This window comes from Mytilus trossulus, chromosome 11 (genome assembly GCF_036588685.1).
Source record: "Mytilus trossulus isolate FHL-02 chromosome 11, PNRI_Mtr1.1.1.hap1, whole genome shotgun sequence".
Classification (NCBI taxonomy): Eukaryota; Metazoa; Mollusca; class Bivalvia; order Mytilida; family Mytilidae; genus Mytilus; species Mytilus trossulus.
Window position 1 is genome coordinate 49463796 of NC_086383.1, and position 23990 is coordinate 49487785.

A 23990-nucleotide genomic window follows, 5' to 3' on the forward strand; every position below is an offset into this window, starting at 1 on the left:
TGCAGGATATTGTCAATTTTGTTTTGGTTTCCAGTTATTAATAATAATAATAAACATTTAAAATTGGAAATCTACAACTGTTAATTTCATATTCCTTATACACTATACCACCGTGTCTCATCGTACAGCGGATATAGGTCCTAACCAAGCGGCCCCGGGCGTAAGCGATTTTGCTCTTACACGGTAACGAAAATCTTTGTTTTGTTCAAATAATATCACTGTGTATTTCAATCTTAACATAATTGCTGTTTTAAGAAATGATTTGGTCGTAGATTGATGATTAGAGATGTCTCATTATTCTCCCAAAACAAGAGAAATCATTGTAAAAGCATGTTCAAATACTTGTCAAAGAAATTGGCCCTCGTCTCATCCGATATAATTCTATATGCATTGCAACTCTTTTTCTGATAGAAGGGCAATGTGTGTGTGTCAGAAGTATAGCTGTTTCAATAATTGGCATTGAAATCTTTCATGCAAATGTTATTTTTCGATATTTTATCCCTAAAGAAACGTTGTGTACGGTGTTTAGCTGACCACATAAATCCTTATGTACGGTGCATAGTTAAGTTGTTGTACACCGTACACAAAAACTTTATTTTCATACTCGTCTATTACCCAAACAGTTTCAAGAAATGAGAAATCACAGGAAGGTTTACGATTGGTAACTATTACTTTTGTCCTGTATTAGGTTTCTTTCAGATAAAACATGTTAATGGCTCAACAACTGCATTAAAATTGAAAGTTCGTGATGACATTCAGAACTTTTTGCGCATGTACAAGTTAATTGTTTTTATTAGAATATCAAAGTTATCTAATGAATAGGAATAAAACGATGCCAAAATTATTTGGGAGCAGGAATTTCAAATATTGAGAAATGTACATTGAATATTGATAAAGTAAAACAAAGATTTTCGTTACCGTGTAAGGTCAAAATCGATCATGCCCGCTTGGTTAGTGCCCATATCCGGTGTACTGATGATACACTGTGTATACGATTGCATTTTCATTTAGTTGATTTGTGTGTTATATGTTGATATTCAAAAGACACCGATGTTGTCTTGCGAAATAAATATTTCAACTTTTCAATTTTCAACTTCTCAGAGTTTTAAGGGGAATAATTTTCATCGTGCTAATTTCTAGACTTATTATATAGGTTGACCTCACATATGAGATTTTTTTTTAGAATTTGAAAACTTTCGAACATGTAGGTTGCTCGAGGTAAGTTGCATTTCTGTAAATATTGACAATACAATTTCCCATAGGAACTCCTTTTTCGGCTTAAACTGTACCACTTTTACTATGAAGTTTGAAAAAAAATCCTATCCTACAATTGAAAGTTCATCATGCACCACAATTGTTTTCAAAAGTCAAAATATAGGGTTGTGCGGCATATTTTCAACGTTTATATGCCCTGAACTTCTCAGAGTTTAAACTAACACTAGTTTTCTTAACTGCCCCTACCTCGAATGAAAGGTTACCACATATTTCAATGTAAACAATATGCACATGTAAATTTACTGGTAATATTCCCAATAGATGTCTCTATGAGATGGAACACAGAGAGCATAACTGTAACCAGTATGTAAACAAAATTAATTTTCTATAAATATTCAAGATCTCCCCAAAAGAGGCGTGTTTTGAGAAACAGCTGTATTTACAAAGTGCAACCTGTATCATGTGTCAGTTAGAATGTAATTGCATTATATTATTTATCTTGATATTTTATTTTAAATTTTTTTTCAATATAAAATAAATATAAGATCTTAATTTATGAAACCATTAATTTATATTTGATGTGATGTTGTACTAGTCTTATTTTAATTGTCTGTTACATAGACTGTATCTTTTCTTTGATAATCTGTTATGTTATTGGGAAATGTGTGTTTACACCTAGGTAAACATCCAACCTGATATTTTCTTGCCATTTTCTTCGACCTGACAATTAAAACCATCCTGAAGTAATTGTCTGCCCTATATTTTAATTTTGAAGCCTACAGACTGTGCACTTACTTCCTTGTTAATATTTTGTGACTAAAATTTAAGGAAATACTGTAATATTTTTTTCTGTCTATGAAGAAATAACATAACAAATGAGGTGCACTCTAACTAACCCAAGTGTTATGTCGAAAAGACATATAATAGTTAGCAAAGGTAACAAGATTATATTTTTTTACGCCAGACGAGCGTTTCGTCTACATAGGACTCATCAGTGAGGCTGCGATCAAAAAAATTATTAAAAGCCAAACCCGTAAAATTGAAGAGCATTGAGGACCCAAAATTCCAAACAGTTGTGCCAAATACGGCTAATGTAATCTATTCCTGGGATAAGAAAATCCTTATTTTTCGAAAGTTCAAAGTTTTGTAACAGGATATTTATAAAAATGACCATATGAGTGTTATTCATGTCAACACCGAAGTGCTGACTTCTAGGCTGGTGATACCCTCGGGGACGAAACGTTAATCATCAGGAGCATCGACCCAGTGGTTTAAATAGATATAAAAGGTTTCCAGGATTATAATTTAATACGCAAGATGTTACTGTTATTTTTTATAACTTGATTCAAAATTACATTTCACAGTCACATTACTAGATGATGTCTGTGTGCTGATAAACAAAACAACGTCAGCCAATCAAAAGACGCGTTACATCTAAAATAAATTATTATGCAAGAGTTATTTTTCATATGCGAACCACGAATTGTCTTAATAGATTAATTTCAGATTCGAACCATAAACGATATTTATTGCTCGAATATGTGTGATCAATTTGAATTAGGCATTGACAATGATTATTGCGACTCCAATTTTGTTCTAGTTGGATCAGAACCTAGAAACAAGCAATATTGCCATAAGATAAGATAGATTTATTTTCAGTTTCATTATTCATCTTATGACAATAAACAAAAGCAAAACATCGCGATATCTTTGTCTGAAAATTTAATTTTAAATTTATATGTTTGTACAGGTAATACATTTTATATTATTTCATTTCTGAACATAACATATATAGATATAAGAAGATGTGGTGTGAGTGCCAATGAAACAACCCTCCATCCAAGTCACAATTTGTAAAAGTCAACCAGGATAGGCCAAAGTACAGTCTTCAACACATTGGCCTTGCCTCACACGAACAGCAAGTTATAAAGGGCCGCAAAACAATAATAGTGTAAAACAATTCAAATACAAAAGACTCATCAGTGACGCTCGAATCCAAAAAAAGTTAAAAAGGCCAAATAAAGTACGAAGTTGAAGAGCATTGAGGACCAAAATTCCTAAAAGTTTTGCCAAATACAGCTAAGGTAATCTATGCCTGAGGTAGAAAAGCCTTAATAATTAAAAAAAAAATCAAAAATTTGTAAACAGTTAATTTATAAATATAACCATATCAATGACAATTCATGTCATCACATAAAGTGCTGACTACATATATCATATGGTTTTTCAAAATAAGTGAAAATAAGCCAAAATCAAAATTTAGAAAATGACATTGACCTTTGACCTTGACCTCATTTTCATTTTTTTTTTAACCAAGGACCTTAAATCAAAAGAACCTAGATCTCTATCACTTATGGTTTACCAGTTAGAAATGCATATTACTTATATCAAATGCATAATGGGAAATATCTCTTTAAAAACACCTTTAGAGTTGTTTGTTATACTAAAAGACCGCTAAAAAATTCAAGAATCAATACATTGTGTCTCCGGAAAGCTGCGGTCCAAATGAATATCCTAATTCTGAAGATGTAACGAGCAATTTGGTAAAATAAATTTGTCGTAATCTTTTATGGTTTCGAAGGAGTAGTGGCCACAAGAAAAACAGTGTTTGGTAAGAAAACTCTTACAACGTTAAGTATTTGGTAACGCGGTTGTCAGTTTTGAAAGCGTATAATAATACAATATCATATTCTAAATGAAACAAAAATACTACACAAGATAAATTAATCAGGCGGCAGAAGAAAAAAAATATCAATCATAACAAAATCAAAAGGTCTTTCCACGGGAAGGTTGAAAGACCTAAATATGTCAACGTTTCACAAAGAGTTCGAAAAGAGAGCGTCCTGAAGCAGCTCAAGTGAACCAATAAAACAACGACCTGGATTCTACGTCATACGCTCAGTATCATTTCTTGGGGAAATTTTTAAAAAAAATCCTTATATTCTATATCTATTTTTGGTGGTTAAACAAATATCTTTCAACCATATCCTTGTACAGTTTTCAAGCCGTACATTTCCATTTGACTTATTGCAGTTTTGCCATGACAACGGTTAAAGGGTTGTCTTTATTGTCAATAAAACCGGACTTCACGACGATTTTACTTGATGAATAAAACTTAATAACGAAAAATCCGGTCCAAAAGTATAATAACCCTTTGGTTTAACAACCGCTTTGTTGGGATCTGTTAAGCGTACTTGTCTTGCATGCGAAAAGTCGAACAATATATTCATGGAAATATCAAACCAAAGACTTAGGGACGCAGACAAAGGTTACGATAAATAACTCTGTAAACCTTTACTTTGTTTGTAACAGTATCATGTTCATAAATATATTCTACGCTTCTAGCCTAGGATATACCTATATGTTTCAAGTAAATGCTTAAAATGCATCGATGAACTTGCCTTTGTCAAATGCCTTACTGATTAAAATAGTTATCTCCCTGACGTAAGGGAAGTGAAGTTTATTGTCGTGAAAGTACAAATCGGTGCTCATTTTGAAATCACAGTATCATGTTTTCGTTATACTATTATTTTCATTGTACGTTAAACAAACAATCCATACGTTCATCAAACGTTCAAAAGAATATGCATCTTTATTCATTTTTGACATGCTGGATCTTGTATATTTTTTTTCCTTTAGATTTGATATGCATAGTTTCGGACGAAAGTTTATTATAGTCAGATTGATATCTTAGATCGTTTTAAATTTGGGTTTTTTGGCTGAATAAGCAAGCACTAGACTTTCGGTACACGAAATTATTCCATCCAACATTATCCGAAAATTTCCTCTTTACATAGAGGATTGCGCTTTCAATATTGTCGACATATAGATGATATGAGCAACAAGACGGGTGACACTAGTGGAACAGGATCTGCGAATCCCTCCGTTAGCACCTTGGATCCCACAGTTTTTGATTGGATTACTTTTGCTTAGTCTTTGCTTTGTCATGCTGTGTTTTGTTTACTGTTGTTTTTCTTTTTGTCGTTTTTTTTTTGTCCATTATGATAGCATTTTCAGTTTTTTTCGACTTATTTCATTAGTTTAAACATCCGCTCATATCTAACACTAAACAGGAGACGAGTACTTTCACTTGAACGTACTAGATAACTTACTTCCATATATCCACCTGCTCGATTCCTGTGACATTCTCTGGTTTTGAGACGTCAGTGGTACTTCAAGTTATTATCAATGTGCAATGTCTGAGAAGTTAGCAAAGACGTCATTATGTGTGATGAAACAATCAGTATTTTGGTTTGCAACTGATATCTACTCTATCAATATATAGACCATCCGATAATCTATAAATAGTTGATACCGTATTCCATAAATTGTAAACGCAGCTTTTTGTCTTGCCTTTTTGTAATAGTGAAATACAGTTGTTAAAATTAAAATAGCAAAACTTTAATGTGTAAGTTATGCAAAATGTTAACTGTCAATGTGCCATTACTGATGGTTCAAGGCCAATCAATCTCCATCGGAACGAGATATGCCAATGCTTATACAACTTCATACCAAATATTGTTCTGGGGTCTAATAATCTCTATTGAAATTAAATGTACAAATGTTGATACAGCTGCGTACCCAATTTTATATACCTCCTACTAATGATTCCATTTCAACAATTGGCCTATCACAAACTAATACATGTAATTTAGTAAAAGTCATTAGACCATAACTTAGAGGGAGGGGCTTAAAAACTAAGTAGAAATAAAATGAATAAACGCTTATTCAATTACATACCAAATATCATTGACCTACGTGTACTAGAGGTTTTCCATAAACTGACCTTATCGCAAAATAAAACATTGTTGACGCCGCGACGTAGACGACGAAATAGAATACCTATGTCTAGAATTTTTATTCCAACAACCCGAGGCAATAAATTAATTAATTCGTTCTCAATTACGTCGTTATTATGCGGAAGAGCATATGAAATAAACATAAATCTATACAATCATACTGATGCTACATGCCACTTAATTAAAAGAATCAAACACTGTTAGTTTACAATTTTTATTTTAAGAATATTTTAGTGAAGGAAAGAAGTCAGTTGCTATATTTCAAAGTATATATCAGTAAACAGTACAGAAATTGCTAGGAAAACTCCTTCCGCATGTTCAGTCGTCCATTTAGAAATTTTTCTTTCGGTCATCCTTTTTGTTTGTTTGTTGTTCTTGTTTTAAACCTGCTTCTGCCTACAACATGAAGTCAAAGATTAAAATTAAATACATATATACTGCAATTATACTGTATTAATAACAACTTTAGTTACATATGCTGTTATTAAAGCTCAATAAAAATATCAAGTACTGTGTCTTCATTATTTTTTCATTTATTCGTGGGGTACAATTTTTGTGGATTTCATGAAAAAAGATAAAATATGAATTACATTGTTAGACAGAAAACAATGTTAGTATACGTGTATTTTTAAATGCATACTTATGCATGACCTATAATGGTTTACTTGTTTAAATTGTTATTTGGATGGAGAGTCGTCTCATTGGCAATCACACCACATCTTCCTTCATCTATTTGACAAAACATAATCAAATATTCCCGACAATTGGTGTCAGCGAATATAAATTAATCATCAGTTTTATTTTAAATTCACTCTTTTGTCTCCTTTTTTTTTAAATTATATTTTTTAAATTACTCGTTATAAAATATGTCGGTCTGCTGTCTCCCTGATGTATTTCTCCTCGAATTCATTTTGTAAATATTGTGCAATCGATCATCGACGGAAAATATCGTATCATATGTTAAATTCTGTCGATATCTGTGTAACATTACGCACATTTTTCAAAATGGTGACTAAATCGTATCTGTAAACAAATGACATATAGAAGAGATAAAAAATGTGTTCAGGGATTTACAAAATCGGTAAATTATAACTGACACTATAGATCAGAGGAGCACTATCTAAGGAACAAAATGAGCTAGTTATATTGTAAGATAATGCAACTCATTTTCGAGATATTTTTAGGAAATGGCGGGAAAAGGCTGAAACGGACTTTTACTTAATATATAGCAGTGACATTGTTTTGGTCTAAAATCGTGAGTAAAGAATATTGAATCTGGTTTAATTCTGATTCTGACCTTTCATGCGCTTTTATTGTCTTCTTTGAAAAGAAAATGGGTGATTGGAGTATTTTTACCATGTATTGTTTTATAAAATCTACGCAGTTTGAACATCTGACTAAAATTCCTTAACATGACATGACTGCATCCTTAACACGACAAACGATACTCACTTTTCGCAAATATATTTAAAACTCTTCCAGCAACCGTTATCGTTCCATTTTAAACCAAATCCAAATTCAAGACAATGTTCCTTGCCGTCAAGGTTATTTGGTTCTTTAACAGTGACCTTCTTAGACGACCACCATCCTCCGTTTTTAGTAGAACTACCCCAATCAGTTACACTGAATCTCTTACCACTGGTCCACCAATACCAGTTTCCTTCACTTGCACTATCTGTTCCCCCGAGCCAAAAAACTAATAAGTAAAATCAGCATGGTTAAAATGATACCATAGTGTTAAATCTCGTATGTTTTTCGGTCTTCATCGCTATTTGGTTAAACAATCTTATCATTGGAGATATATATGCTAACGGATTGATTGTTATTTCCTATCGTGATCATTTGGCCAGATTTCGGCGGAAATGTTACGCCGTCGATTCACCCGGGTTTGCTTCATTTGGACTGAATATATTCGTTCTTTTCCGTCAGGTTTTTTTTTATCTTGATTTGTTTATTAAAAATGTTTTTGAGTTTCAGATATCGAAAAAAAAGTACTGTTTCTTTTATTCAAATTATTTGATACCAGTGAAGCACGTGATAAATTTGTCAAAGAAAAGTGATAATATCCAACAGCAAATTGCATAACAGTAACTGTGTAATAAAAAGCAATTTTATTATAATGATTTGATGCTGACAGTCCATTATCTTTGAAAGGACGCTTCTACATTTTAAAAAGTAAAAACACAAAAATACTGAACTCCGAGGAAAATTCAAAAAAGAAAGTCTCATATCAAATGGCGAATTCAAAAGTTCAAACACATCAAACGAATGGATAACAACTTTCATATTCCTGACTTGGTTAAGGCATTTTCTTATGTAAAAAATGGTGGATTGAACCTGGTTTTATAGTTTGCTAAACCTCTCACTTGTATGAAAGTCGCATCAAATTCATTTTAAGCGATTGGTTATTTGACCGGTATAGAATATCTATGTAACAGTTGACCAGGGTTATATTCTTATTGTCGTAGATTAGTCTTTTCTTCAATTTCGCTGAATTTGTACACGACGGGTGAGATATTGGAAGCGGGTTCTTGTTACTTTTTGGAACACCTGAGAACACCTTCGCCTTTGTGGTGTTCGTGTAAGTCAGTGTTTAGTTTTCTCTGTTGTGTTTTGTTGACACTTTGGTATGAAGCCCTTATTAACCGCTTATTATATCAAGTCCATGGTTTTTATTAGCTGATTTATTCGCCTTTTCAGAATCTTGAGGACTATGGGTAAACTCATTGTTCGTACACCAAAATAAAAATATCGTTGCTTCATTGGTTTAATTTCTATTGTTTATCTCGTTTTCAACCAACGTTTGGGTGTATACTTTTGGAAATATTACCCAGAATGCATTAGATTCTGAAACGGCGAATCGGCTATGATTTTCGCTTACCTCCTCCATAATTAGATGCCGTATTCTTCAAGAATCTATTTTCACCAGAAGATCCAATTTCTGCAAGGATACTATTTTTTGTTTGGCAAATACTCTTTAATGACAAAAAAAAAGAAATATAAGATATATTTTTTAAGACGAATAATTAAGTTGATATATTCTGCTGATCTACTATTACATGGCTATACAATCAACTGCTATCGTTTTATATATGTCGCCCATTATGATATCGATATCAGTGACAATTGGGCTTTTTTACAATATAAAACACCGTATTTTTAGTAAAATTTGATAATGTCATCTTGAATAATGCGTTGCTTACAAGTAAAAGATGTTTGCAAATTAAGCTGACTATTGAAATAAAAAAAAATCAGTTTTTACGCCTGAATACTAAATTTAGAATGAATCTAAAACGCTAAGGAGGACGATCTGTCAATACAAAAAATGTTTACAATATAAAAATTGAGGAAAAGTGGCGGGAAACATTGTTTAAGTATTTTATATGATGTTACAAGAAAATAATATCTACTTACAACGGCGTCAGTCCATGTTTCCGAAGTGTGACTAAAGAAGTAACAGCTAGATCCATACATAGTCCAGCCCGACGGACAAGCTGAAATTAATTAGAATTAAACAAATAACATTGCTTATTTCATATAATCTTACTATGCATGTTAAATGCATCTGCTTGAAAAATATAAACACTTGTATACGTATTGAAGACAAGCTGACTTAAGAAATATAATAATAGTTGTATAGAAAGTATTCTGGAAATATAAAAAAATTCTTAATTCGTTTTGACCGGATATCACTCTTGGACATATATTAATCTGTACATGACTTCAATCTCAAAATTACACAAAGAAGACAATGGAAAATTTCTGTTGGTTGTTGAATTTATTATCAACTGACTAGCTAATATACCTGGACACGGGTTTATATTACATGCTTCTGATTGTATAGCACTTCCTTTACATGGAGCACCACCTTTTGAAGGAGAAGGATTGGTACATGTTCTAGTTCTAGTTCGTGTTCCATCGCCACATTTCTTGGTACAAGCTGACCATGGATCGTTATTAGACCAGCCACCATCAACTAAAATTGTTGTTAAATTATATTTGTAAAAAAAGTATGCATGCTTTAAAAACGAAATAAAGCATATATCAATATTAGAATTTTTTTATTTAACCATACCATACTGTAATTATGTCAGTAGGATAAGTTGGTATATATTTTACGTAACTGGCAATTTCGTCTTAAAATAATTTTCACATTTTCCAATTATTTTTTCACAAAACTGCTGAAAATATATAAACACCTGTATGAGTATTGAAGTCAATCAATGCTGACATGAGAAAAATATTATAGTCGTGTAGAAATTATTTTGTAAATATAAAAATGCTCTTTTAAAAATAGTTTTTAATGAATATCACTGTGACATTTATCAATTTGTGCAAGACTTCAATAAAAAAAAAAGACAACGGAAAATTCGGATTATTTTTTTTTTTTTTTTGGGGGGGGGGGGGGGGGTTTAACACCTGACTAGCTCATATACCTGGACACGGGTTTATATTACATGCTTCTGATTGTATAGCACTTCCGTTGCATGGAGCAACACCTTTTGAAGGAGAAGGGTTGGTACATGATCTAGTTCTAGTATATAGGAGCATGCATGCTTTTAAAAACGAAATAAAACATATTTCAAAATCTGATTTGTTTTAACCATACAATACTGTAATGATGACAGTAGAATAAGTTGGTATATATATGACAGTTTTTGTCAAAGTAACTGACAATTTTGTCTTAGAATAACGTTCACATTTTCTAATTATTTTATTACAAAATTACTGAAAATATATAAACACCTGTATGAGTTTGAAGTCAATCCATGCTGACATGAGAAAAAAAATAGTCGCGTAGCAGTTACTCTATAAATATACTTGAATTGAAAGAGTCTTCATTCATAATACTCATTTTATACGTTTAGAAAAGTCAATATACGTTTAGAAAAGTCAATAAACGTTTAGAAAAGTTAATAAACGTTTAGAGAAGTCAATATACGTTTAGAAAAGTCAATATACGTTTAAAAAAGTCAATATACGTTTAAAAAAGACAATATACGTTTACAAAAGACAATATACGTTTAGAAAATTAGACAATGCAAAAAATCTTACCTTTTGATACTGAAAACATAAATATGTATACTGATTAATGCTTTCAATGCCCCTTTCATGTTTGAAAATTTTTTATAAAATATAAATAAGCTTCATTATACCTTTGATTAACAAATGCTCTATAGTCATTATTTCTATAATAAACAAATTATGGAACTCACTTTTTTATCTCTTATTCTTTCATTAAATTTAAAATACATGAACAAATAACGTTTTAAAGGTAAAATAAGAGAAAAAATACCTTTACAAGTCCTTGCAGACAGTGACGCTCGCAATATGTTTAGCACATCGAAATTTTTTACATTGTACACATATTCGGTTTTTGGTTTGTTGGCGATGCCTTCTAATTCTATAGTATTTATACCATCCCCAATGCCAATAGCAATGAGCTGTATACCACTTGCACGTGCATTCTTAGACTCCGCCAAAGTGTTAGCCTGGTCATTTGATTTTCCATCAGTGATAACAATACCAATCTTAGGAACACCGGTCCTATGACCTGTATAAAAATATGTCTTGTATAATTATGCTGTGACCGAAAGTTTTATAAATCTGCCAAAAGTTCAGCTTACATTCAAATTAGTGGAAGAACACAATATATAGCTACATGTAGTACTGTTCAATATAAAGACAACAAAAACATATGATTCAATTATATCAATGTCACTCAAAATAACATATACTACTTCATACAATTTAACATGTTTAACATGTTATATGAAACTTTTTATTTCGATGCTTAATTGCAAACCGATATTTTGATCAATCCTGATTAAATCATTCTAAATTCAATTCTCTTATGAAGAGACTTTCACATTATTTATTTTTTTTTTTACTTTTCTTGGTGATAAATTGAAGAAGAAGGCTTTGATTTAATTAAAAAAAGATAAGTTTTATTTAAGAAAGATCTAATATTTCTTTTGAAAACAACTCATTATAGATACAACCAGCATAAAATTTGAAAAAAAAGCATCGCGAGGTTAATATTGAAAGAGAAAAATTCCTAACCTGCCGCTGTACTGAAACTGTAAGTCGTCATAAACTTAATAGCTGGACCCGTTTTTGTTCCGCCAGTTTTGTAAACAATATTTCCAATTGCAGTTATAAGATCATTTTTGTCGAGGAACTGGTTCAACTTGAATTCACTTTTTACAGTACTTTGGAATGTATCAACGCCAACCTGGATATTGTTTAAACCAACGCTAAATTTGCTCACAACTCCTTGCATGAATGTTAACATTTTCTTGAAGTTTGTGGCTCCAACACTTCCTGAAGAGTCCAATAGGAAGACGACGTCGGCTTTAGCACTACATACTAAAATGAGATATGAAATACCCCATACAGAACCTTGTAAGTAATGGTATTGTAATTGGTCGTTTCAGAATCTAAAGCATCATGGGCATTGTTCGTACCCCAAAATGAAAAATAACGGCACTCTATTGGTTGAATTTCATTGTTTATGAAATTTTTAACCATTCACGACGTTTTGGTGTACGTTCTTGAAAATTTTACCCAGGATGCATAAGATTCTGAAACGGCTAGAAATTATTCTGTAAATATAGAAAGTGCTCTTGAAATGTTTTTAATGAATATCACTGTGACATATTTCAATTTGTGTAAGACTTCAATAACAAAATGATACACGAAAGACAACGGAAAGTTTCGGGTTTTTTTTTTCTTGGGGGGGGGTCTTTAACAACTGACTAGCTCATATACCTGGACACGGGTTTATATTACATGCTTCTGCTTGTATAGCACTTCCATTGCATGGAGCACCACCTTTTGAAGGAGAAGGGTTGGTACATGTTCTACTTCTAGTTCTTGTTCCGTCGCCACATGTCTTGGTACAAGTTGACCATGGATCGTTATTAGACCAGCCACCGTCCACTAAAATTGTTGTTAAATTATATATGTAAATAAAAGTATGCATGCTTTAAAAACGAAATAAATTATATATCAATATCAGACTTTTTTTTATTTAACCATACCATACTGTAATTATGACAGTAGGATAAGTTGGTATATATTTGACAGCTTTTATCAAAGTAACTGACAATTTTGGTATATATATGACGTATCTTACAATTTCGTCTTAAAACAATTTTCACATTTTCCATTTTTTTTATTATAAAACTACTGAAAATATATAAACACCTGTATGAGTATTGATATCAATCAATGCTGACATGAAAAAAAAATATAATAGTCGTTTTAGAATTGTTCTGTAAATATAAAAATGCCCTTAAATAGTTTTTAATGAATATCACTGTGAAATATATCAATTTGTGCAAGACTTCAATAAAAAAAATGATACACAAAAGACAACGGAAAATTTCGGGGTTATTTTTTTTTTTTTTTTTTTGGGGGGGGGGGTTAACAAATGACTTGCTCATATACCTGGACAAGGGTTTATATTACATGCTTCTGATTGTATAGCACTTCCATTGCATGGAGCACCACCTTTTGAAGGAGAAGGATTGGTACATGTTCTAGTTCTAGTTCTTGTTCCGTCGCCACATGTCTTGGTACAAGCTGACCATGGATCGTTAATAGACCAGCCACCATCCACTAAAATTGTTGTTAAATCATATTTGTAAATAAAAGTATGCATGGTTTTAAAAACGAAAAAACAAATATTTCAAAATCAGTTTTTTTTTAACCATACAATACTGTAATGATGACAGTAGAATAAGTTGGTATTAATATGACAGTTTTTGTCAAAGTAACTGACAATTTTGTCTTAGAATAACTGTCACATTTTCTAATTATTTTATTACAAAATTACTGATAAGATATAAACACCTGTATGAGTTTGAAGTCAATCCATGCTGACATGAGAAAAAATATAGTCGCGTAGCAGTTACTCTATAAATATACTTGAATTGAAAGAGTCTTCATTCATAATACTCATATTATACGTTTAGAAAAGTCAATATACGTTTAGAAAAGACAATATACGTTTAGAAAAGTCAATATAAGTTTAGAAAAGTCAAAATACATTTAGAAAAGTCAACATACGTTTAGAAAAGTCAATATACGTTTAAAAAAGACAATATACGTTTACAAAAGACAATATACGTTTAGAAAAGACAATGCAAAAAATCTTACCTTTTGATACTGAAAACATAAATATGTATACTGATTAATGCTTTCAATGCCCCGCCCCTTTCATGGTTGAAAAAAATTATAAATATCAAAAAGCTTCATTATGCCTTTGATTAACAAATGCTCTATAGTCATTATTTCTATAATAAATAAATTAGGGAACTCACTTTTTATCTCTTATTCTTTCATTAACTTTAAAATGAACAAATTACGTTTTTAAAGGTAAAATAAGAGAAAAATACCTTTACAAGTCCTTGCAGACAGTGACGCTTGCAATATGTTTAGCACATCGAAGTTTTTTACATTGTACACATATTCGGTTTTTGGTTTGTTGGCGATGCCTTCTAATTCTATGGTATTTATACCATCCCCAACGCCAATAGCAATGAGCTGTATACCACTTGCACGTGCTTTCTTAGACTCCGCCAAAGTGTTAGCCTGGTCACCTGATTTTCCATCAGTGATAACAATACCAATCTTAGGAACACCCGTCCTATGACCTGTATAAAAATGTGTCTTGTATAATTATGCTGTGATTGATAAATCTGCAAAACATATAGCTTACATTCAAATTAGTGGAAGATAGCTATAGTGTGTGATAACATTGTGTGAGGGAATTCGACGTTTGCTGTACCACTGTTCACTCCAGCCCAATTTATGTCAATACAACTGCATTAATCAGAATGATTTTTTTGCGGTGTTTTGAGAAATTATTTAACTTTGTTGTCGCGTATTATTTGTGAAACATTCAATGTTTTAATAGGGCAAAATTTCTGTATAAAGTCAATGATTATGTTGTCTTTTAAAGGCCAAACTTTCTACAGCCTTAAATACGCTAGTAAAAGATTCAAAAACTATACCAATACATAACGACATGTTAATGAAATTATATCAAATCTATTGGTTAACATTTTTTTATTCGTTATAGCAAAATAATGAACTTAAAATATCTGACATTTTCTCCCTACCCAATTTACCCCTATACATTTTAATTATGTGGACTGGTCATTGTTATTGAATCGTAGGCAATTTGATTGGATTGAGTTGTTATTAGTTTAAATTCAAACTTGTTTATGGTTTTCATACATGAATGTTGATTAATTAGAACGTGCGTGAATGTTTACGGTAACTAAAATGAACTTCAAACTGGACACTGGACGAGTCAATATTATGTTTTATCAATGAAAGTTAAGGTATAAAAGGTAAGAATTGCCACTTCTTCTATTTTCACATTTTTTTCGGAATAAACAGTTGAAAGATTATTTTTTAAAAGCCTATTATGGAGACAAAAGATAAGACGTTTTGTTCCTTTAAATAAGTCATTTTCTTAAGAGAAATGCCTAAATATACTTTACGCACGACTACGGCAGGTAAAATAATTATTTTTGATAACAAAAAAACACATTTTTCAGTCTCATTGGAATATGTTAATTACAATTAATCCCGAACTTACAAAGTAAGTAAATAAAGTCAAAATATGTCCGATCTACCTATTTCTGGACATCAAAAGTCGACAATACCATCGTTTTAAAGTCTATTTCGTCTACCTCACTAGGCACTATAGTTCTGTTCAATATTAAGACAACAAAAACATATGATTCAATTATATCAATGTCACTCAAAATAACATATACTACTTCATACAATTTAACATGTTTAACATGTTTTATGAAACTTTTTATTTCGGTGCTTAATAGTAAACCGATATCTTGATCAATCCTGATTAAATTATGCTAAATTCAATTCTCTTATGAAGAGACTTTCACATTTTGTTTACTTTTCTTGGTGAAAATTGAACAAGAAAGTTTTGATTTAATTAAAAAAAGGTTTAGGTTTATTTTAGAAAGTCCTAATATTTTTTTTGAAAACAACGCATTACAGATACAGGCAGCATTAAAAAAAAAAGCATCGCGAGGTTAATACTGGAAGAGAAAAATTCCTTACCTGCTGCTGTACTGAAACTGTAAGTCGTCATAAACTTAATGGCTGGACCCGTGTTAGTTCCGCCAGTTTTGTAAACAATATTTCCAATTGCAGTTATAAGATCATTTTTGTCGAGGAACTGGTTCAACTTGAATTCACTTTTTACAGTACTTTGGAATGTATCAACGCCAACCTGGATATTGTTTAAACCAACGCTAAATTTGCTCGCAACTCCTTGCATGAATTTTAACATTTTCTTGAAGTTTGTGGCTCCAACACTTCCAGAAGAGTCCAATAGGAAGACGACGTCGGCTTTAGCACTACATACTGAAAAGAGATATGAAATACCCCATACAGAATCTCGTAAGTAATGGTAATGTAATTGGTAAAGCATCATGGGTAATTTCATTGTTCGTACCCCAAAATGAAAAATAACGTCACTCCATTGGTTGAATTTCTATTGTTTATAATATTTCTAACCATTCACGATGTTTTGGTGTACATTTTTGAAATTTTGTCCAGGATGCATTAGATTCTGAAAGGGCTAAATTAGTCATCTTGTTGTCACATCTTAAAACATAAAATCGAAATTGAAAAAAATGGGCAAGTTTTGAAATTGAAATAAAAAGAAATATCAGAAGTCATTGTTTTTACCAAAAGCTTTCGATGTTGATCCTCTCAATAATCTTGGAAAGTGCTTTACAATACGGGAACTGTAAAATTCCAAAAATAAAACACCAATTAAATATTGGAGCAAAAAAGATAATACTCTAACCTTCAGTTTATTCTTTAAAAAAATTGACAATTTGACTTATTGGCTTCATTCTGTATGTTCACCATATTATATGTTGGTTTTTTTCTGGTCAAACGGAGCTTTTGTCGCTGCCGTTTGTATATCTTAATTTAATTTAACTACAAGTATTCACAATTTTCGAAACGAACAGCTATTTAATTATTTTTAATCAAAACTAATGAAAAATTGCAAATTGGCTTCGTCATTACATTACTTTCAAAAATAAAAAAAAGATTAATTGAACGTATAGGGTATGAATTTACATGTGAAGTCATATGTGTAAGGTAAATGTCTATGAATAACAGTAATTAAAAATTTCAATATTACAGTTCTTTATTATCAACAATATGCAATCATTGGCTGTAGTCGTCCTTAATATTCATAGCCAAAAAACTATGGACAATGTTGGTAAAACAAAACAGTTCCTGCAAAGTTCCAGTCATAATTTATTTTTTCGGCTAAAATAATTGCAAAAGAAAATTATTTATGGAAACAGCATTCATAATCTATCAAATACGGTCGAAAGATCAGATGTGTTAAGGTTTATCACCAATTTAATGAAAAACCGTAAAACAGAAGTCAATAATTTTAAATTCAAGTAGTCAAGTCAATTTGATATTTAAAAACAAGCAGCCCTAGTTGACTTCAGACCTGGACAAGGATCCGTGTTACACGCCTCTATTTGTATAGCACTCCCACTACAGACAGGGTTGGCACATGTTCTATTTCTGGATCTTGTTCCTCCACTACATGTTTTGGTACAATCCGTCCAAGGACCGTAATCAGACCAGCTGCAATCCACTGAAAAATATTGTAAAAATAATACTCAATGTTTTGATTATATTTATCATTTGCAGACTGCTCATTACCATATTATTTGTTTTCATGGCGTTAATATAGTTTAGAGAGCCGTGGTGTAGTGGTTAGTGCATCGGACTACTAACACAAAGGTTCCTGGTTCGATTTCCGTTTAGGATGAAAATTTCAGGAACTCAATTTTCGGCTCTCCCTTGACACCATTTGCGAGTATGGTCTTGAGGAAACGATGATAGTCCGTCGGAAGGGGACGATAAATGGCTGACCCGTGTTAAGAGAGAGCCATATCTCTTGCACGTTAAAGACACCCTTGTAGATTTCGAAAAAGAGTAGGCTAATGCCGCTACAAGGCAGCACTCTCATCCGCAAAGTGGAAAGGGATTAATATAAGTTGCAAAACTTGTTTCCCAATCCACTGTAAATAAATATGTTTAAACTAAACTAATATAGTTTACGTTTATATTGATGGAAGCTGGAGGATTGTTGTCTCATTAGCAATTATACCATACAGCCCGTTGTGTTTTTATACCTAGTTATCTGAAGCAGACAAAACTCATATTTATAGAAAATTCAACATTTCATATAAAAGCTACCCTGAGAAAATAAGTTATTTTGAAGTGAATTTCCTTACACAAAAAACACAAAAACAAATCAATCCCAAAAAAGATGTTTACATTGTAATTGGCTTCTTTTGGGACAAAGTATATCAAAGTTATCGAAAAAAAAATATCAGCTCTAACTCAAAATATGGACAATTTTATGTTAAAGGGGTCTATAATTCAGTTTGACAGCTTCATGCATACTAACTGGTTTCCTTTTAAGACTGGAATAAATCACTACTTTACCGAAATATGGATAACGAAAATTAAAGGACGATATCTGTGTCCCCGGACCTGCTTATCTATGTCTATTTACATACCTGCTTTAGATTTACACGTTCTTTCTGCCAAGGTAATTGCCGCGTTTAATCGAGTCACTTCATCCTTTATGCCTAATAAAAAATGATTTTGATACTTTTCATTTTGTATTATTTTAATCATTCAGCCATATTCTTACGCATTTGTTCTTGATTTTTATAGCTTATAACGTAAAATTCATATATAAAAGGCGGTTGAACAATATACTTCAGAAATTACTAAACAATAAATAGGGTAACAACATTACAGTCGCTAATCCCGTTAATGCATTTGACATGATTTTAGAATTTTAATATGTTTCTCTTTTTTGCTGAATTTCAAATTTGCTAGATCGCTCTATGTTTACAAAACATAACAGCAACTATTCAAGAATGAATAATTTATTTTAAACAAAGTATAGAAATGCAATCATATCCCTGCTTTAAAAGTTGGAATATACTATAAGAAGTGGAAAATGGTGTTAACATTAAATTAGCTACCTTGAATCTTTTTGCAGTCACATTGACCATCAACTGTAGTAGGTATTGTAGTTGCACTGCAGACAACGAACAGAGTCACCAACCAGACGGGAATTAAAGACATGGTTGTCTGACCAAAAGGAGTTCAATACTATACTTTTATTTCATTCTACCAGGAAATCTCTTATGTGAAATATGTTTCTTAAAATTTACTAGTTACCTTGTGTGTGTGGCTGATAACGTTTTTAAAATTATATTTACATTGTAAAACAAGGAAAATACTTCAAATTTAATCCGGGGAAGGTTTGTATTTTAACTGCTCCTACTTAATGCTGTCGCCTAGCCAATTATTAAAACATATTTGATATTTTTAAGCCTGATAATTACAAGTACAACGTCCTTTTCCTTCTTTAAACTTAAAAAGACGGAACACTGCAAATGTATGATACCGATTTTTGTGCCCATATCAAGAATATTAAGTGTTTCTGAAAAAAAAATGATAACAACATGTTTAATAATTTCTTGCGTCTGAAGCGTTTTTCTGGATTTATCTTCATCAGGAACGCTCAAAGCCAAATATTTGAAATCCGAAGATGGATAAGTACCGAAACCGTTTTAATAAGATAATTTGCTTAGTAGTTAGTTCATTTTGTAAATGTGTATAACAGTTTCGGCTTAATCATTTTTTGTGAACTATGTAATGCCACAATCCTTTCTTGTAAAATGTGTTATGATATTCATAAATTGATTGAGGAAAAATCAAATCCGGGTTACAAACTAAAACTGAGGGAAACAAATCAAATATAACAGGAGAACTACGACACAACAGAAACACAACAGAAACACAACACTTCAATGTAACACACTAAGAAACGAACTATAGGCCTGGCATTATTCGTTTAATTTTTAATTTACAATTAACAATTACCCAATAAAGATTATTTCCCCTTAATACCATATTATGGTAAGAAATCATTCTGTTTGAAACTCATGACAAAGACATCATTTATCTGGAACTGGATAGTTCTTTAGAATGATCATTATTTATTTGTATTTCACAGCACTCACTTAACAATATTTCACTTGAGCAATCTGCTAACATATTTTATCAGTTGATCAGTTAACATTAGTTGGAGAAGAAATCTAATTGCAATTTGGTAAACCGTTTTAGCCACTGCTATTGTGATACAAAGGTGTACAAGCACTGTAACATTCCGACTCAGCGTGTACTGAACAAAGTAAGGTTTATATTCATATCACATTCCCATGTTCTCATGGTGTTTGTCAGGTAATAGTTGCCACTGCCCTTACATACCAATCTTATCATCATCTATATTGTCTATTTTCTAGTACATGCACGCGAAAGTGTATTCAAAACCATTTCTTCTGAGGTACCTCATGACATCGATCTTCCAAAAAAAAATCGGTACATTTAGTATTGTCCTGGACCGGGGTGGTAACATGGACATTTTTATTATATAGTTGTAAATGGTTTTAAACTAGCCGTCAACAGCTGCGAGTACACTCAGATCTGTACTCAAGTGTCTTTTTGTTGTGGGAATGAATACTACTCTGTCACGTCACTGTGTCTTTGTTACTTATTTTTGTGCTTTGTATAGATCTGATGAGTTACACCCTTTTCAAATGATTTTTTTTAGTTTGTGTTCATATGTTGTACTGTAACACAACTTTCCTGGGTTAGTGGAACATTGGGTGCCTGCTAATATGTTCAAACCTGACGCATGCTATATGTGCGTGTTTCAAGTCAGGAGCAAATTCAGTTGATGTCGTTTGTTGATGTGTGTTATATTTATTTTTCGTCCATTACTTTATCATCCAGAACTAGAAATTAAAGAAACAATAGTCTCAGCTTGCTTCACCTCATTTCTAGATTTCTACCAGGAATTTTTCATAAGTGGTCATGTCAGTACCAAAATCTATGACAAAAGAGAAAATTTTAGTTTTGAAATTATCAATCCCCCCTCTTAATACCAATATTCTCTACCTCCATTATAGGATATACATTTCCCATCTCATTAGGTTTCAAGAGCTTACAGCTGCTATCCATATTCTATAAAACGTCACCAGTGCCTGAGCAGAAAGTTGATGAACAAGGTTTATGTTGAAGAACCTGTATCAACTTCACAAAAAATACAAGAGAGTCTTGAAATATAGTTTTAGGTACTGGTGTTGTTTATCATCTTCGTTATAGTGTTCTTTTATTTGTCTTTGTAAATTATTAACTCCTACTGTTTAGTCAATGTTTGACCTGACTTTGTACCTACCAGTATGTGTCTGTCAATATGTTGTTGTGCTGTGGTCATTTTTGTATTCTTGGTTTTATAAATTTTGCTTACCAGTATTTGCTTTGTCTAAATGCCATTTTGTTTTTCTTTGTTGACACATTTGTTGGGTTTTTTTTTTATAGTGATTAAGGATAAAATACAAAGTTGACTGCTGTAGCCCTTATTTTGACATTTGTACCTATAATGTCTGTTTGTTTCACACATGTCCACACATTGTTGCCAATATAATGGAATTTTATGTACTGTCAAACAAGTGAGAGGTTTGTCTAGCTGTAAAACCAGGTTTAAGGATGTTCGCTACTCTGTGTTAAAATAATAAGCTTTTTAAAAGACTGCTATAAATTGCAAGTATATAAATAAAGAAACTAAAAAAGCAGGAAAAAAAGGAGGGTCCGTGTTCTTGTTTTTGAGATATAAACCGTTGAAAATTTAGCGGGAAATAATTCTCTCTAGATTTTTCTATCACTAATATTGGCTCATTTTTTGTTTGTTAAACTATTAAAAAACCAGATGCTCCGCAGGGCGTAGCTTTATACGACCGTAGAGGTTGAACCCTGAACGGTTGTGGCAAGTATGGACACAACATTCAAGCTGGATTCAGCTCTAAATTTGGACTGTGATTAAATAGTTGACACAGCATAGGTTTCTGACACAGAATGAATGTGTTCTAATGAACTTAAAATTTTTGTTTTCTCTTAGAGCAATTCACTATGCTGTTGAATATTAATCCTCTCAAAAAAATGTTTGAAGAATTTTTTTTTTTATTTATGAAATTTCAAATGAGAAAAATTGAACCCAATTTTTTAAACACATCCCCCTTTCCCTTATTCCAAAACTAATCTCAATTAAAATATTCTAATGGAGTTTGCAACAATAACTACTCATTTAAATACATCATAAAATATTAAGATGTAAAAAAAACTGCTTGTTATCACTGAATGGTAAAGATTATTTAAATTTATCAGTTGGTAGTAAAAAGTGAATATACATTGTATATTGTATATAACAAAGATTTAAGTTGATTCTGGACAAAGAAAGATAACTCCAATTAAAAAAAATTCTTGCTATTGCACAATAAGATATTTCTTGCTTACTATTCTGGACAAAGAAAGATAACTCTAATTAAAAAAAAATTTGCTATTTCACAATATTTTGCAATTAGATATTTCTTGCCATTGCACAGTACTGTACAATTGAAAAGACTTGCTATTTCACAATACTTAATATAATAATTTTAGATCCTGATTTGGACCAACTTGAAAACTGGGCCCTTAATCAAAAATCTAAGTACATGTTTAGATTCAGCATATCAAAGAGGCCCAAGAATTCAATTTTTGTTAAAATCAAACTTAGTTTAATTTTGGACCCTTTGGACTTTAATGTAGACCAATTTGAAAACAGGACCAAAAATGAAGAATCTACATACACAGTTAGATTTGGCATATCAAAGAACCCCAAGATTCAATTTTTGATGAAATCAAACAAAGTTTAATTTTGGACCCCGATTTGGACCAACTTGAAAACTGGGCCAATAATCAAGAATCTAAGTACATTTTTAGATTCAACATATCAAAGAACCCAACCGATTCATTTTTTGTCAAAATCAAACTAAGTTTAATTTTGGACCCTTTGGACCTTAATGTAGACCAATTTGAAAACGGGACCAAAAGTTGAGAATCTACATATACAGTTAGATTCGGCATATCAAAGACCCCCAATTATTCAATTTTGATGAAATCAAACAAAGTTTAATTTTGGACCCTTTGGGCCCCTTTTTCCCTAAACTGTTGGGACCAAACTCCAAAAATCAATACCAACCTTCCTTCCATGGTCATAAACCTTGTGTTTAAATTTCATAGATTTCTATTTACTTATACAAACGTTATGGTGCGAAAACCAAGAAAAATGCTTTTCTGGGCCACTTTTTGGCCCCTTATTCCTAAACTGTTGGGTCCTTATCTCCCAAAATCAATACCAACCTTCCTTTTGTGGTCATAAACATTGTGTTTAAATTTCATTGATTTCTATTTACTTAAACTTAAGTTGTTGTGTGAAACCCAAGAAAAATGCTTTTTTGGGCCCTTTATTGGCCCCTCATTCCTAAACTGTTGAAACCAAAACTCCCAAAATCAATCCCAACCTTTCTTTTGTGGTCATAAACCTTGTGTCAAAATTTCATAGATTTCTATTAACTTAAACTAAAGTTATGGTGCGAAAACCAAGAAAATGCTTATTTGGGCCCTTTTTGGCCCCTAATTCCTAAAATGTTGGGACCAAAACTCCCAAAATCAATACCAACCTTCCTTTTATGGTCATCAACCTTGTGTTAAAATTTCATAGATTTCTATTCACTTTTACTAAAGTAAGAGTGCGAAAACTAAAAGTATTCGGACGACGACGACGACGACGCCAACGTGATAGCAATATACGACGAAATTTTTTTCAAAATTTGCGGTCGTATAAAAACAACAAGGATTTCATTAGATTTTAAAATATGGCTTTTTAAATAACAGGTAATAAAAATATGAAAAGAAAAGTAGAGGTTTGTGGGCAATCTTCTTTAATGTTAATACATTGATAAAACCAGAGGATTTCCTTGGAGT

General features: G+C 31.8%; 1 protein-coding gene across 1 annotated transcript; it reads right to left on the reverse strand.

The window, feature by feature from the left end:
* Positions 1-6214: 6214 nt before the first annotated feature.
* On the reverse strand, positions 6215-19243 carry LOC134691266 (matrilin-4-like). Its single transcript, XM_063551681.1, has 10 exons — positions 19103-19243; positions 18626-18697; positions 17542-17691; positions 16119-16424; positions 14417-14674; positions 13467-13637; positions 9429-9508; positions 8896-8989; positions 7467-7710; positions 6215-6410 (listed from the first exon to the last, which is right to left on the reverse strand). The coding sequence occupies exons 1-10, from the start codon at positions 19203-19205 to the stop codon at positions 6395-6397; spliced, it is 1494 nt and encodes a 497-aa protein (XP_063407751.1). The 5' UTR covers positions 19206-19243; the 3' UTR covers positions 6215-6394.
* Between the last annotated feature and the right edge of the window lie 4747 nt (positions 19244-23990).

Excerpts from the sequence above, each read along its gene's own strand:
- LOC134691266 (XM_063551681.1), bottom strand. The coding sequence starts at position 19,205 with ATGTCTTTAATTCCCGTCTGGTTGGTGACTCTGTTCGTTGTCTGCAGT. Across the intron at positions 14,675-16,118 it reads CAGTTTCAGTACAGCAGCAG|GTCATAGGACGGGTGTTCCT; the intron begins GTAAGGAATTTT and ends ATTTTTATACAG. Across the intron at positions 9,509-13,466 it reads TAATATAAACCCTTGTCCAG|CTTGTCCGTCGGGCTGGACT; the intron begins GTATATGAGCAA and ends AATTAATTTCAG.